Genomic DNA, 17,801 nt, shown 5'->3' with positions numbered 1-17,801 from the left:
TTCATTAATATACTTACTGGGGGCACTTTTTCAGGGTATGACATAATATTATGTTTTCCTTCCTAGTAATAGTAATTGACTTTTGTATTTGACTTGTTTATTTAAGAATCCAAACAGTAAAACCTTTTTTTTCCTCTCTGTTGAGGAAAGGCAAATTTTTTTATTATTTTGACCTGAGCAAAACATTATCCCAGTGTCTCTCTCACACAGGTCTTGTATGAGAGTATTACAGATAGACTGGAAAACCTTTATCTAGATTTTACAGAGAGGTTTTGTAACTGTTTTTTGGCTGTCCTCAAGATAATTAGTGTCACTGTAGATAAATTAAGAAAGTATTAAATAGTAGTGTCTATAGTTGCCTTGTGTATACTCTGAAAATACTGTTCCCATAGATGTGGACTAAATATGTAGGAGATACGGTAATATAATTTACAGTGCAATTACATTTTCTCCATTTGTCTTTCAATAAGAACAGTATCTCCTTATTGCTAGCCATATACTTTGCCTTTAGTGGCATGAAAGTCCACATATCACGTGCCACTTGTAACAGGAGAAACAATACATATAGTTACTGAACAGTCTAGGAGATGCATCCTGAGCTGCAGACTCACTGGTTCTTTATTTATGCTGTTGTCACTTATTGTAAGTTATGGGATTAACTAAAATGAAAATCTTCCGTTTATTCAAATTACCTTTTGCCTTTTCTGTTCAAGCAAACCAAAGCTTCCTTATTTTCAAGAGCCTCAGGACTGACCCAGTCCTGATGTATTTGCTTCAGTCTCTTGTCAAATAGCAGCTGTCTGCCTTATGTATTTGTGAAACCACCATCCATTTGCCTTTTCTTTGTGTCCTTATTTGTCCCAGCTTGTAGAATGCTGTGGCATTCAAAAACTCAGTGCAGCTTGCCTTGGAAAATGCTTTAGGGTGATGCTTGGTGGGAATGTTTACATACAGTTAGAGGAGCTTACTAATTTTTGGAGCCTGCTCCTTTTGCAAAATACTAAATTTTCATTAGCATCCTGATAGCTAGGTATGTATTCTTAAGCAACTGAAATCCCACTAGATACTCAGATCTCTTTCTGTTATAAAGGCTAACCTTCATTTATGCACCATATTTATTTTTTTTTTCTGTTCTACAGTATCAGATACATGCAAGTCTATGTAGAGGTATTTGAGATGTTTAAGCTGTAGTTACCAATAATGTAACAGATCAATGTAACAACAGACCAGACTTTAAAAGTTGTCTTGAGCCTGGAACTATCCATGCAACAGAAGGTTAAATCAGAGACTTTTGCAAGGATTGGACTAGATCTCCACTGTAACATTTTACTTACTCTGATGAGAGTCTTCAAATGTCTTTTTGATTTTTACAGTACTGCTTTAATTTTAGTATTTGCTTTTGTGTTCATATGAATGCTTGAGAACAGTCTTCCTTCTCAATTCATGTTGTTTTCTTGTTATGAGAAAAAGAGCAAAGGAAATTTCAGTGATTTGCCTGCAATACTGCTGAAGAGCATTAGTGTCAGCATTATCACCTGCATTGCAGTATGGCAACATCTAGGTAGTCCTTTCAGTGCCTTGGGCTACCATGTGGCATGGACTTTGATAAGTCCTCAACTTCAGCTCTACTTCTGAAGTGTTTGAAGCAACTGCTTTTCTTTCTTTGGATGTTGCAATGGACAGTGAATCTGTTTACTTGCATCCGAAGTTAATACCAGCCCACTGGTAATTTTTAACTGTAGCAGCTAATGATTAAGGAATCAGAAAGGTAGACGTTATGGTGCTTCAGAGAAGAAAGCTTTCTGAGTTGAGTTGTTTGTTTGGATTTTTTTCAAGTGCTAGTGCAGATGCCTTTATTTCCATATACACAAGGACAGTGGGCAAGGCAGAGGGAACTTCTTAAGAAACCATCTGAGTTCGTTATTGGTGCTATGCTCCCATAGTAGTATGTATGCCTAGGGCCTCTTGGCTGGCTAGGAGACTGCAACTGGTTCTAGCAGAGGACAGTGTGGTCACAACACACAATTCTGGCTGGGCATACAGTATTATTGCTTCTTTGGACACAAAGACATCTGTCCACAGGACACTCCAGCTGTTATGAAGGCTACTGAAAGCTCCTCACAGCTGCCCTGTTTTCTGAATTGGTTCACTATAGAGTGCCACATAAAATGTCTATTTCTGTAATGTTATTTTGATTTAAAAATGCTACACCAAAGGCAAAATATGGTACTTTTTATGGCAGGCATATAGGAAGCAGAACTGTTGGGAGATCTGAAGGCACAGGAAAAAACTTTTAAAATTAAAAACTGCTAAAAATTTCATTCTGCTCTGCTCCATTCAACAGGCGAACTGTGAATTTGCCTTTGATGTAAGCAAATAATGCAACATGTGTTATATTGGTGGGGATGTATTAAATACAAACTTTACAAAACCAGCTTTGGACATCGGAGGAAAATGCTGAACTTAATTTTTTGTGGATTTTGTTTGTGGATTAATCAGAGAGAGCTACTGGCATGAACTTCTGGGATTCCAAAGCAAGAAGGTCCCTATGTAAATTCGAATTAAGTAGGAAAAGTAAGTTAGGATCAAAAGATGTTTTTGGATTTTAACTGATTCATGTGATATCTGTGTGTTTCTGTACTAAGGATGAATGTGTATTCAAATTAAAGTTTATCAAGCTGTAAAAAACCCATGTTCAGAAGCATTTTAGGCAGGTGTAATGGGCAAAACAGAGGAAGTTGGATGTGTTGTTGAAGAAATTCTTTACTTTCTGCTTATTTTAGAAGTGAAAGGTAAAGGTACTGATCTGAATAAGGATGAGCTATTACACGAGCCTTTAATATTTATTTTAATCCTTAGCGTAAAGGTCTTAATAGTCTGGGGATCAGTCTTAGTAGCTGGAAAGGGTAAAGGAGAAGATGGAATTCTGAAAAAGCTTGAATAGTTTATTCCTCTAAAAATATGTTTAAATCTCAGTTGTTTACAGATTTTTTTTCCTTTTGTTTTGGACATGAGTGTTTGTGGTTGGGATGGCTTTTTTTTTTCTTTTCCCAGCCAAATGGGAATATGTATAGAAGCAAGAAACAGAAGTAGCTAAATCATTTGCAAAGTGATGAAAAATGTGCTATCTGAAAAGTAGTGCTGAAGAAGTAATGGATTTGTTCTTCAGCTTCTATGTTTTATGGCATTTTTCTGAATTTCTTGCTTAGTATCTATTGAACAATAGAGTTTAAATTTGCAAAATAAAATGTTTATGAAATCAGTGTCAAGATGTAGACATGTACAGTTCTCTGAAACAGTTTTTCTGGATTTTTTTTCTGTGTTTTGTTTTGCAAGATACCCAAGTTTGCTGATTTTTGGAGCATGGTGATTTGGGTTTACTGTGAATTTAGTGGAGAGCAAAGGCAAAGGGATTGGAAAACCAGCTTAAAATGCCCATGTATTTACAATGTATAAGAGACTGAGAGAACTGTTAGGAATTTGCATCTTGTCTTGTTATATTGAATAATTAGTCTTGCATTTGAAATTATTTAATAATTGAAATTTAAAGGGGTGTTGAGACTGCAATTTGAGATTTGTCTTTTCATATTCTGCTTTCAAGAGCATCATTTGGAGGCCAAACAATTTTATTATGATAAATGGGCTATTGATAGGTTCTAGTCCCAGATTCTCATCCTGCTGCTAGTTTTACAAGCACTCTTTTTACAGGTCTCCTTTTACTGACTGGGAAATTTTTGCAGGCATAGTCTTAGTTACAATAAATACAAGTCAATACTTTGAGCCTGCTTTAATTAAAGAAAAAAGTCGTTAGAACTGTTTTTCCCCCGTCTTATCTGTAGTTTCTCTGTATATAAACTTGTGTGCATGCCCTCAAAATGATTACAGAAAGGTAAGTAATAACCCCTGTAGCACAGTACTAACATGCTAAACTTTTTCTTCTGTGGGTACAGCTGCAAACTACTTCAACATGGGTGGAGGAAAAGGTGCCTACCTCTGTGAGCTCTCTGGTTTTTTTTGCACTTCCACAAGTGCTGGTATGATTCTGCCATTTCCTGAACAAGGTTCTATGGAAATTCAGGCCTTTTTCTGCACATTTTCTCCTTGAAGTGACTCTAATAAATTCTAGAAATGACCAAACTGAATGAATGAGGGTTAGGACATCACTTTGCAATTGCAGTTGACTGTCACCTTGTGTCAACTGTAATTTAATGAATTTATTTAGATACAGAAATTAGCTAGTGTTCCCTGCTTTTTTTTGGTCCTGTTGAGACTTAATGATTATTTTTTTTAAAGTTTATCTCCTTTATTTCTGTGTTTAAGGTTCTATATGCCACTTTTAACTGTGTAGGTAATTGGCTGTGGAGAGGAAACACTAGAACTAGCAATGCAGATTTAGCAAAAGTGTGAATATCAAAATTAAGGCTATAGCTATGCTTTTCTCCTTTTTATTTTTCTTTATACAACTCTTGTTCATTAAAAGAGGATAAATGTAAAACCTTACACTAATACTGCATTATAGATGCAATTTTGAATGAGAAAAGGACACCAGTTAGATGTTTCATGTGGTTCTAATAGCATAGGTAATTGAACTGTATTTAGATGAAGGGTGCTAGTATTTCAATTTTTCAGTATGAAAGAGTCAAAATATTGCTTTAAATGTGTGATTTTGTAGTCTCTTTGGCCACTGGCATGGTAATTGTGCTTTTCAGTTGCCACCTAAATTTTTAGTTAGATTATCTTGAGATTTTCAGGAAATATTAATAGTCATTAAAATAGATTAAATTTGACCTAATGTTTATCTTCATTGCCATTTCTTTAAGGCCCTATTGAATTCGAAGAATGCAACACATCCAGTGTAGTTGAAGGTGAGTTGCCATGGCATAGTTATTTACATGAGAATGCTGTGAAGCAAAGGGTACTCAGTGTGTGAATCTGTATAACTTTGAAGTTCTCCAGTAGTCTGAAAAGCAGTTTTCCTTTTGGGAAACAAAATACAGTGACAATAAGACTAATGCACAAATGTCAGAGAATTTGAGTGTTTATATCAAGTATATTTTGGCTAAGCCCTGTCTTTGCAGAGGTTTGGATTTAATTCATTTATGACTGTGTTGTAACTTAATTTACAAGTGTCAAAACATGGCCCAGGCTCTTCCCATTGTTACCATGTTAGTTATACCAAGTCTAATGTAGTGTTATGGTTGCAAAGTCTTTCTTTGTTGCCATAGCTTATTTTGCTTAGGGGATTGTTTTAAGTGATTAAGAACTGCTTTATGTCCATAAGCTATGTATTTACTTGTGAGACAGAGGAGTTGACAGTATAACTGTAGCATATAAAAACTTTTATGTTGCCAAAGTTGCAGCTGAGTCTTAAAATCTCTTGACTGAAGCAGAGAGCATCTGTATTCAGAAATTACTCTCATACTTTGTTTGCCATTGTTTTGGACTGCATGAGGCACAGAAAGAAAATAAAATAAAGCCTGGACATTTAAAAATAATCTTGGAGCAACTGATGTGCCTCTGTATATATGACTGACTCTACAGCTAACTGATTTGAGAAGTTTTGAGTTATTGAACCCTGAACATTTAAGAGAGGGGAGAGACTGCACTTACGCACTGTGTAACGTATTACTATGAAGGGGAATATAATAAAGTGCTTGAATTGTCAGTTGTTAAATTTTGGAAACCAAATTATTTCCACTATTCTGCTCAAAAGCATGCTCTCAGTAGTATCATACATTGAAACAAAATTGTAGACTATAGTTGGATCAGATGCTTGCATGTAGTCATTTTGTTTGGCAGTCCACTTTGCTTAAGCAAACGCTGTGAGAAGCAGATGTGACAGTAAGTCTGATGGAATATTTAAATGTATTTTAATTTTAGTACATTAAATGGGAATGAAAGCAAACTTTTTTCAGTACTGTAGCTATATGTATCCAGTGCTAAAAGCAGGAAAGAAACAACAGAGGGGAACCATGCTTCCAGACTCAGTGAGAACCAGTCTTAGAGCTGGCTACAGCACTGGGAAATCATGAGCTCAGCATCAGGTGGAAATCCAAGAGACAATCTCCTTTTTATAAGGACCAGGATCCTACTTTTGAGGAAAGACAGGGTCTTGCAGCTGCTGGGAACATGCGAGGAAATAACAACAGGGTATTGAACTGCAGTAGCTGAGGAAGGCAACGTTCTGTTTCTATCCAAGTGCCTTGGCTATTCAGGATCGCCTGGACCAATAGCTCCTGTTGAGTTTCTTTGAGCAGAGTCCTGTTCCTCAAAATTGCCAATGCACCTCTTGTCAATCAAAAAACCACAGGCTTCATACCCAACTTGGAGATGCAAATCAGTTTTATAGGAACCTAGGTTATTATTAATGTGAACTGTATTTAGATTTTATTTTTTGATTGGTATGTTAATTAAAACAAATTGTAACAATGTTCCCTTAGTTTTGCTCCATACCTGTCTTCACTGTTAAATTTTTATAACAACTGAGGCAGCATTTAAAACATTGGCATTGATATGCCAGTGTTTGACAGTACTAAACATGTATTTATCTCCTTGATCTTTAAATGAAAAGTGTTTTTTCTGTAGGAATAAAACCACGGAAGAGGAAGCCTTTTGGTTTATCAGGAATAATGAAAAAAGAAAAAGATACTGAATCTGTGTAAGTATATTTCCATCCTGAAGCTGTGTCTTATATGAAAACTAGTAAAAGCATGGGAGTAAAAATCAGCTGATGTTTAACCGAAAAAAACAGGTTTATAACTGCAATTTAAAGGAATGCAATGAATATGAAAAAATCATAACTATTTACAATTTTTGTAACCAAGGATTTTAAGGAAATAACTTAAGTACATTCATAGTAGTCTAGTCAAGTTGCATTCTTTCCTGTGCGTTGGTAAATAGTTTTCCCTTCTCCTATATTTGAGTGTTGTAGATAATGTAATTTGCATGTGTACTGCTAACGAAATAGTAACTCTGTGCGTGGTAAAAGTACTGGATGTCCGTGTGTGCAGAATTGAAGCTTTCAGTTATTCTTCCATCAGAAGAATATATAGTATATAGTATTGAAGGAGAGAAAAATCCTTGAATGTTTTTGCAATACATCATGAGCACACTCCCTGATCAAAGACTGTCAATCTAGCTCAGGACTGATATCCCAGATATACCTTTTGCCATATTCTTTGCATGTGCTCTGTCTGCCAGGAGTTAAACTTTCCAGAAAGTGAGTTTGAATAATAGTTCTGAGATGGATTGGTCACAGTGTCTGTATTAGTAATTATGGTTACTGTATTTCGATGTATTTTTTTCACAATTTCTACATATGTTTCCTCAATGAATTAACTTAACAGAAAATAGCTTAAAATTTGACAAACTTAGCAGTATAGAAATATTCTCAGAGGCAACATCTGCATACATACTTTTTAAAATTACTTTTAAAAAGTATTTTACCAGCCTTAGTTTTTTTTACATAATGCTGAAAAGTTCATGACCTAGGAAAGCAAGTGCTAATAGAATTTTATTTCTACAAAAATGAATAGATTCTGAGGGCAGAAAGAAAAAGCTATGATGGCATGATATCAACCTCTATGTAACATGTGACATGGGCTTTTACAGAGATTTCTACATTATTCCATGACTTCTAAATGAACTAGAAAATTGCAAATAAATGACATAGGATTCATTCTGCTTTTGTAAAATGCTCTAATACTTTTTTATGATCTCTTTAAAAAATTTCATTACTTGTCTGTATTTTGTCTGGTTTTGTTTTCAGCTGATGATCCTGTTAAAGACTGCACATAATAAAACTATGTCAGCAGAAACTTCTCTGCGCATAGAAGTCAAGTCCTCTCTTAGTCTCTTGTTTTATTAGTCTATATACTTGTTTAGTTTGTGTAGGGCTAGCTTTCCACATCTAGAAAAACTCTCATGATAAGCAGACTTTTCAGTTTATCAAGACAGTTTTTAAACTGTTGATGCCTGAACTGGTCGTGTGTCTAGTAATGCTTTTACATGGGGAAATACCATACAGGGTGTATTCTGTTGCATATTGCTATACAGTTTAACCAAGAATTTCACTTCTTTTTCTAATCACTGCTTTGCATGATTTGGTTGGTTTAGTTTTTATATACAATTACTTTCATTCATTTGCCTCATATTTCACATTTCTCAATTTGTATTGGACTTCAGTCTGTCTTGTTTGAGTACAGATGCTTTTGAAACCACGTCTTGAGAGAAGTCTAAGACTTTTTCTTTTCAAGCAATAAAATAGCTTTCAGAATACGTCTATTGCTATGAATTCAGTTCAGCCAGCAGAGGGAGATAAGATGTAAATCAACTAGAAACTTGGTAACATATGTCCTCTTTTATGTGAGGGCTCTGAGAGGAGATGAGATCCTTCATCTCGCTGTCAGTTCCTTAACAGGCTGTACTGCATTTCATATTAATGCTTCCATGTTAGCAATTTTTTGTACCTGTTTTAATGCAGTGTAGTAAAAACTGTGGTTTTTGTATTTAACCTATTTAGCTTTTCAGAGATGTTTTAGATTGCAATAAATTTTTTTTTTTTACACTTTTTTTCTCTAAGTACATGTTTAGGATGTTCAGATTGATGATATAAAATCACTGTTGTTCAGTTACACCATCACTTAAGGCTTTATTTGTCAGGATGCAAATTAGAGAGGACTTGTATGCTACTCAAATATTCCTACATATTTCTTCAAAGTGCTTACTAGGAGGGTACTCAGTTATTTTTTTCAGCATCTTCTAGTACTTGACTGCAACTGTGCTTGACAAACACGTACTAAGAATGACATTCTAGAAGGGGAGGCTTTGAATTCCTCTAAGAATAGTCTTAATTTCTTTGGGAACTGGTTATTGTCCAAAATGTTTTGCAATTGTATATGGACTATTTCATTAGCATTGATGACTTCTACTTGTTTCACACATCAACTCTGGAGACCTGAATCTTAAAGTATATTCATCCAGAATACAGTATGGTAGTCAATACTTTTTTTTTTCTACCCACTAATGTGTGATTCTGCTTTTTCATAATTTCTTTTGAGTTTTTCTTTCACAGTATTTTGAGCATAAACTGTCAGCTATTGTTTAAATTTCATTCAGTTGGATGTGGATTATTAAAGTAAAAATTTCAGTAGTCTGAGAGCCAAAGGGGTCAAAGGCACTGTTTCAAATTAGTTGAAAATATTAAAGGAAGTACTTATAACTGCATGAATAAAATAACCTGAGCATTTTATAATTGTAAATTTCCTTTTTTTTATAATAGGGAGTGTCCAGATGCAGACTCAGTTGTAAGTACTTATTTCTAAAATAAATGCATATGCTAATATTAGCAAACACTACAGTCTGATGAAACGTAACTTACATACAGTCCTTGAAATGCATTGTTTATCTGATAGAGGATTTAGTAGTTTCAAAGCATACTTAAAGTGTTAATTTTGCTCAGTAGGTAATCTTCAGCAGTATATACAAACGTGTCAGTTACATTCGAGTACATTTTGAGTATACAATAACGTTTTGAGTAACATTTTTGTTGCCTAATCATTTTAAGCAATAATTTTAAGGTTTTAAGCAAGGTGTTTTTACTGCAAGTATATGTTACTTTATTCTTCAAGTTAATAGTTTAAATTTCTTGGTTAATAGATTTTAAGTAAGAAAAAGGTTCGGGTTATTATGGACCTAACTTTGTGTTACCATGTTCCTCTTCTTACCACTGCTTCCTTTGAGAAATCTTGCTAGTATTGACAGGGTTCTGCTTTACCACTGGCAACAGTGTAGGAATATACCCTTTAAAACATGGCTTTAAATGCAGTATGTCTAGATGTACTTTATTAATGGTCTGCTTTTCATTGATGTTAGTTTGATAGGTCTTACAATTTTATTTAATAAATTTCGATAAGTGACAGTTGCAAATTAAATTGGTATGTTAATGATTTTTTTATTTCCTTAATTGAATATTTTTGTTTAAACATGTATGTTCTCTTGAATTAATGTGCAGCAGATATTGTAGCTCCCTATAGCTATAGTAGGCAAAAATCAACAGAATAATTTAGTGATTTTCTGGAGACTAATTTGTTTTCCAGTTCATTTATTTAGATGCCAATTATATTATACAATTTAAGTTTTAAAGTTCACTGTTTTGTGGATTTTCTTCTTTGTATTTAATAACTGGGAGGTTTTAGTAGCTAATATTAAAACTTCTTTTGAGAAACTTGATCTGAAACATCTACTAGAACCATTCTTCTAAATAGGGAAAAGTAAGTTTTGCCACATAACAAAACTATATACCTTAGAACAACTGTGTAATCCTCATCAAGACAGTTGTTTTATACTGTGCAGTCATCTTGACTTAGAGCAAATTTCTTTTTTGGGGTACATTTAAAATAAAGTAACTTTGGAGTTATCCTTACAATTATCAGGCTTTTCATGCAAGTAGTATCATTTGACGGTTCAGGTTGAGTCACTGGAGTGCACCCAGTCACTGCAACTGGGTTTGGCTTGCAGTGTTTATTTTCTTCTTTGCTTATTTTGGTCTCCACATTTATTGAAAATAATTAGTTAAAAAATTCAACTATGAGTCGTTTTGACATTCCTTCTGGCTGCACTCCATATGATCACCTAAGTTAATTATTCTGTCTAGATATAAGTTATATTTCATTTTTTGAAAGAGAGAACTAATTTTCATTGTGCCTATCAATAAAAACAGATGCTTTTGTTGTATTTTCCTTTTTTTTCCCTGCCCAATATTTTATGACTGTATTTGGAATTCAAAGTTCAGTCTCTGATTTCTTCTTGCTTTTTACAAGCAATAGTATTATTCTGAATATGGTGTTAGAATGCTTTAATAAACAGACACCATTACTGTAATTTTTGTGAAAACACGATGCAGCATACATATGAGATTTCATTTCACCCCTTACAAACAAGCACCCCAGAGTGCTTTTATGTTTTGTGGTTGGAGTCCTCTTCTGGAAGGTCTCATTTAAAATGTTTTTCATTTTTCTTGACTTTTGCTTTTAGATTGCCTTTTCTGTTTAATTTTTCAAACTTGATCTAAATAATTATAGCCATCTATATTATTATCTCTATGAGGATTTGTTTTGTATGGATCTTTGCAGTAAATTACACACTTCAAGAAACAGAACTTGAAAAAGTATTATTGAAAAAAATTTAAAGCAATTATAATTTTTGTTTGATTGCTAGGAAGTGCTGAGGACCAGACCTCAGAAAATTCAAGTTAAGATGTCCCAGTTACAATTTTGGTCAGTTTTGGTCACTCACAGAAAATCTGTCCGGCTTATATATGATTAACATAATCAATTTTATTTAAAGGTGGCTTTTATTTGTCAAGCATTTTAGTTGTGTGAAAGGACTGTCAGAGGTAACCATTCGACAATTATTTATAACTGTAGGCACTGAGGTAAATACACTGAAATTTTAAAAGTTAAGAATTCAGTAATAACTGACTTCAATACATTATCTGCCAGTTCTATGTGTACTGTGCATCTTTGAATGTACAGTGTATACCATTATGGCCTTCTCACTAGTCCAAAATGTATAATGCAGTGTGTTTGAATTTGTATTCTCTGTTTCCAGAAAACAAAACAGTGAGACATCCTAAAAAATGTCTTTTGTCCAAAAGTGGAAGTTCTCAAATTTATCTGTGGCAAGCCACTTATGCTCATCCTTTTTGTAGCTGCCAGGTTATATATATTGGAAAATAAATTAATGAAATATTAATTCCCCTAAGTATTTTTGTTGTAACTGCCGTAAGTTTTCATGTGCTCATGACTAGGAAGGTAGATGTGAACTGAGAACTGTTTTTTGTTAAAAAGGTTGACCACTTCAATAAGGAGTCTCAGTTTAAATATAGGTGACAGTATCTCTCGGGATTTAAAATTTCTGGGTTTTTATATGTCAGCTTACACATGTAACTTCCATTAAGCTAAGCCTTAGAAAATTAACAGTGTGAGCACTAGAAAGGGATAGCAGCTGAAGTCTGACTCTGTATGTGGTTTTTGCCTAGAAAGTTTTTCTAAAGGATGAACTAATTGTCTTGTTTCCCATGGGTTTGCCATGTCTCTAGGGATGGTCTCTAGGAAGATAGGAGCTCTAAAAGAAACTTCTATTTTGGGGAAGCATTTACAATGTTCCACTTGTGTCCAGTAAGATCTGAATTGGAATTGCAACCCTTCTCTTGGTTGGGATACTTGCTGATCTCCTTCTTCTACTTGACTGCATATTTTCATGAAGAGTGTAGTAATGTAATTATCTTTGAGTTCTCTGTTCTGTCTGTCAAATCCATTTGAAATTGTCCAGTAAGTTTGAAAGTAATTAACAGGGGAGTCACAGATGTACAGAACATAATGCTTAAGGTTTTCTTCATGGGAAAGTGAAATGCAAACATATATCAAGGCATACAAGACTATTCATTAACCTCTTTACATATGAGTATAGCATAACTACAGTTATATAGAATTATAGACTGTTTTTATTGCTTTGGAACCACCAAATTTTAATAAGGGAAACACAAGTATATTTAGTGAAATTCAAATGCTTTTCTTTCTTTGCATTTTACAATGTTTCGTTCTGGCATATTTTGAATAGCTACCATTAGTATAGAGTACAAGGCTTTCTAGTCACAGCACAGGATCAGGGGCACTTTGAATACCTGTTTTTCTTTCTTTCTGCATTTCTAACAATGGGAGAAACTGATTGTCTACTCTCCTCTTCTGTGTCTGTTGGCTTAATAGGCACCCTAAGGAGAGGAGGCCAATAATATGCCTCTGTCTTAACCTAAGGATATGCCAGAGTCAAATTTACATCTCAAATATGTCAAAAGTGGAGAGGCTTTTTGTTCTCTTGTTGCAGCCTATGAGCTTCAGCTGCTTACTTTGAATCCACCTCAGTCCTCATCTGGATTACAGGAAGTTGAATTGTAGCATAAAAAAGTGAGCTGTTCAGCTATGCCGTATCTTGAACCATACCTTGAGGAAAACTTGATAAGGAGCTCTCATGACCACTTAAGTTATCCCAGGACAAGACAAAGTGGAAAGAAATCAAGCTGAAGCATAGTGAAGGTTCTTCACTTCTTGACTAATGACCCACCTGTAGGCAGCATTAGTGTTGCAGACGAAGGGCCAAATAAAGTAGCTACACTGCAGTACGCTCCCCGTGTTTCTTTCTTGTCCTTTGTATGCAGCCCAGAGATATTAATGACAGGGTAATGATGTGGCTTCTTCTGTTGCTTTTGGGTGACAGGTGGGACAGAGCAAGGAAATTAAAATAAGGTATTCCCCAAAACTAAAAAAATATGTTTTGTCAATAGAATGCTTAGTTCTCAAGCTGTTTATGCAGGCAATTTTTTTTTTTATTTACTGAGGTCTTGTTTTATTTCTTTGAAAATTTGTTCACCCCAGAAAGCTCACAGAAGGCAAAGACAGAGTTATAGGACTTAAGTTTTAGTGTATGTTCGAAGCTGTATAAGACCTCAGTTAATGTGTTATGTTACATCTACTAACACAGGGAAAACTCTGTGTCTTTTATAGCTACATGTTTAATTGTTTAATAGAACATCAGAGAATGTGAAACCTTCAAATCACATGCATATTGAACTCTTTTTTTTTTTAGTGCAAAGACTACTACATGTTTGTTTAGGGGGCTAAACCAGACCTTAATCCCCATCATATTAATAACTACACTTACCAAAGGCCAAAGTTTACCAAGATCATCATCTTATGTGTTGAAGTTCATAAATGACACAGGTATACATGAAGGTTGTGGACTTCACCTCTGATCAGCAGCGTAGGCAAATCAGGTCTTGTATGTATTGTGTGCCCAATACTTAAGACACACTGTTATCTGTGTAACTGCAGGAGTGTGAAGAAGAGAGTAAAAATTAGTCAAGTAGATATAAATGTCTTCATTAACATCAGATTCACAAGTATGTGTCTCTCTCAAGATGCTGTGTCATCTACCACTGTTACAAAATGTAATTTTTTAAATTAAGTTCTGTTGTTTCAGAAAGCAGAACCATTCACCTGTTCAGTCTTTCAGAATATTGAAAACAATATTTTGAAGTTACTACTTGTAAGATTTTTGAGTACTGTTTTGCTTGTACAATTGTCTGTACGAAGGCACATCAAGTATCTCTTCTACCCATTTCTTCTGTTGGTTTACACAAAAAAATTAATTCAGTATCTCACTAATGACCATAAATTGGTATAAGATCATCTGAATCATTGACAAAGCTGGAAATACAATGCAGATGATTTTTGACTCTGCATACACTGTGTAGAGTCAGATGTTTTAAATTACATATATTTAAAATTTAGATATAGAAAAAAATATACATTAAGTTTTCTGCACAGAGCTAGTAAAAAAGTTTTAATGTAGACTTGCTGAAAAGATGCAAGGAATTTTGTGCTTCTGTGTTCAGAACTTAAGCTGTAAAGTATCCAGCTCTGTTACGTACATACTAACTTTGACTTTTTTTATGAAGTTATGGAAACAGACTACATGGTAAAGGGCCATTGCTGAGGAGTAAATGATTCAAGTGTCTTTGAAAGACTAGAAAAGGTAGATACTTTAAGATTTTAGTGCTTTCTAAGGACTTACTTCATCCTAGAGATTATTCAGTAACTTAAAAATAATGCAGTGAAAATAACTTCTACAAACTAAATTCTCTCACAATTTTATATTAAAATAGCCATATCTGCCAACCATGCTGAGCATGCTGTGTACTCAAGAATAATATCCCTTACATATATGGCCCAGCTGCAAGAAAAACTAAATGTTGTATATTTAAAGATTTTTATTGTTTTTCAATTCATCTTAACCGTGAATGATCCTGATCTATTGAAAATTGCCTACTGTGACAACTAAAATAATTTCAGGATTCAGGATTTGTAATACTACAGGAAAATATACCTACCCTCTAGCTATATGTTTTGGTTCTGTTTACTTTGATGTCAAGTTTCATTAGTGTTTTTTGGTATATAAACAAGGTCAGCCTGAGGTCAAGCGTAGCTAAGAACTCTGATTTGAGCAAGTAGAGCTAAAGTACTGGACCGTGTGATTGTACTCTTATTACTTCTTTTTTTTTTGTTCTTTTTAAAATTTATTTATGTTTTAATCACATAGCAGTGAAGTCTAGATCTTACAAGTATTTCAAGAAATTGCATCTGTGTTCCATATTTTAAGGCTGGAGCTTAAGTATTGCTTTTTGGCCTTAGTTTGATGTGGTATTTACTTTGATACAGTGTTACATCTGTACAGCACTATATTTCTTAGTCTTTTTAGCAGAAAGTTTGATCTATGTTTAAATTCCATTTAATTCAGAAGTGCTAAATTTAGGGAGCTGTATAGAGGAGGATCTTTCTTAGTAAAATATCAGCTATCCCGTTTATGATATCTGTAAACTTAATAGAAGGATAACTCCATTTTTATGTTTGTCTTATTCCGTAACTCAAAAGCTATTCAGAGATATTCTCTTTAAATTTGGCTTCAAACTTTAGCTGAAGTCATATGTTTCCTTCCTTGTCCACTTGAAACTTCCAGTGTAAGTAATTTGGTTATATCTCATGATTTCTAATAACAAGTTAGATTTTGGCCATACTATGGTATATATCTGTTAGTCAAACTGCCTCTCAGTAGCTGCTTTCTGATAGAACAAACTGATTGCTACACTAGAATAAATCACCTTTTTTATATTAATATTCTAATTTTTATAAGATATTTATAACTGCTGATCACTGCATTTTGAAGGCACCTTAGTTGTAGGTTTTTGTAATAAACTTACCGGGACATCAAGCAGTTCACATACACTTTATCCTGTATATATAACGTACGTTAATTTGGTTTTTTGCACATTTTTAAAATTTCGATTATCTTAGAGACTTGTTTCTCTCTGTCCCCAAGTCTTTTTAATGATATTTTAATATAATTCTTGTCAATTTATATTTAATTACTTGCAAGAACTGAAAAACAAAACCAGTCTGAAGTTCCCAGATGCTTATTGGCTTTCAAGATCCAAGATGGTGCTGGAGATGTGTAAAGAAAAACCTTGGAAAGCAATTTTGAGCACTTGTGGTGTCCATATTTCTTTCTGAAGCAACAGTGCAGGCATGCTGCCTTTTCTAGGGGGAATGCACCGTTGGAACCTCAAGTGACTTAGCTGAGAGAATCAGAAGTAGAAATCGGGAAAATGTTTTGGGGCCAAGTGTCAGTAAGAGCAGATGCATTTAAACTTTTCAGTTTTCACAGAAAATTTAGACGTTGTTTTGTTGTATTCTGTTGCTGAGATATCTTGTAACACAACTTCTGAACTACAGATCATATCATCAGAGAACTGTAATAATTAATATTTAATAAAAATAACTTTCATGAGTTGTTATAATCAAAATTTATCAGTTATATAAAATTCAGTCTGATGTAAAAATGACTTTTTTTAGTTAATTGTCAATACCATAATTTTTGTTATTGTTTTTAGAACTTTCCTGATGTAGATGACGAAGGATACAGCATTAAACCAGAAGCAACACAGGATATCCTTTTCACTGTTACTGTACCAAATTATTTGATGTTACTACAATTCTTTGGAGAGAGAAATTACTGACTATGAAGTGTTACGTAAAGAAAGATGAATGACATTTATGCTTGTGTTGCAGCTTTGTCTTCTTATGTTCATAGCTTTTGCAAAATGAACCGAATTTGGTGTATCTTAAATTCTGTGTGTGTGCAACTGTTAAAGATTAGATCAGGTGTCTTGGGAACTTTAAGAGGACAGTAAAAAATAGAAATTAAAACAAAAGCCAGAACAAAAGCTTTAAGGTAGCCATGCAGATCTCTCTCCCTGAAAAGTCTCAGAGAGTTTGTAAAGTTTGTAAACTTTTTAAAACATGTGGAATGGTTTTCTGTTCTATACCTGCATCCTCCCGTTTTTTTGTAACACCATTAAAATGATTGGGAGCTTGAGCAATGTAGAAATAGAATTTCTGTTATATCTGGTGTCATTATTTACACCACATGCTGTTTCCAATGTTTCCAATTAATTATAGCTTTCATATACAGAATAGATTTTGTTCTGAGCCATCTTTATAGAGGCTCAAGATTTTTCTCTGCTCTTCTTTTGGAGGAAAAATTCTTCTTCACTTTTTTTCCTACCATCACAGAGGAAAGCTCTACTTAAGAGCTGGGAATAATTGCTGTAGATAATCTAAGCAAGTCTCACATGTTAGCAAGATAGCTGATTTTTGGAAATGTATTCACTGAATTTTCTGGGTACTGCAGATAAAAAGTAAAATTAGGCTGTGCAATTTCCTTAAATTGCAAAAACTTTTAGGCAGTTAACAGCACATTACAGGGGGCCAGTCCATCCTCATAGCCTCCTTCTTTTTATCAACTTTACAGAACATGCCTCTAGTGTCCACAGTGAAGATTCCTGTAGTGATTAAAGCACTTAGTGTTCTCTCCTATTTACAAAATTAATATAAAAGTGATAGCCTTTGATCCAGTTTTGAGAAGAGCATTATTTCATACCTTACATATATTATGAAAGGGAAAGAGAAGTGAACAACATTCATGCTTGTGATGAATGATTTCTCTGGGGCATCCTTTCCTATATTATCTCTTTTTGTTGTGAAACAAGAGAAAAGGCATATATTCAGTGAAAAATATTAATGATTTGCAATCTGTCACCTAGGTAGTACTTCAGCTTCTGAAAATCTTGACCAGATTCAGGAACTCATCTGTTCCCTTCTTCTTTTCTTCCCTTAGCCTCTAGGAAG

At 34.1% G+C, this 17,801-nt stretch overlaps 1 protein-coding gene across 11 annotated transcripts in view; it reads left to right on the top strand.

The window, feature by feature from the left end:
- Window positions 1-17,801, top strand: part of FCHO2 (FCH and mu domain containing endocytic adaptor 2) — an 82,239-nt gene that overhangs the window by 34,992 nt on the left and 29,446 nt on the right. For all 11 annotated transcript variants that reach the window (XR_004354392.1, XR_004354393.1, XR_004354391.1 and 8 more), the window contains exons 9-12: window positions 4,821-4,865; window positions 6,586-6,658; window positions 9,281-9,305; window positions 16,505-16,559. Coding sequence is in view for 8 of the 11 variants with exons in the window: in XM_032674853.1 (XP_032530744.1) it covers window positions 4,821-4,865; window positions 6,586-6,658; window positions 9,281-9,305; window positions 16,505-16,559 (198 nt within the window). In the remaining 3 variants the exon portion in view is untranslated. The remainder of the gene's footprint in view (window positions 1-4,820; window positions 4,866-6,585; window positions 6,659-9,280; window positions 9,306-16,504; window positions 16,560-17,801) is intronic.

This window comes from Chiroxiphia lanceolata, chromosome Z (assembly GCF_009829145.1).
Source record: "Chiroxiphia lanceolata isolate bChiLan1 chromosome Z, bChiLan1.pri, whole genome shotgun sequence".
Taxonomy (NCBI): domain Eukaryota; kingdom Metazoa; phylum Chordata; class Aves; order Passeriformes; family Pipridae; genus Chiroxiphia; species Chiroxiphia lanceolata.
This window is presented reverse-complemented; position numbering and strand designations above follow the sequence as displayed.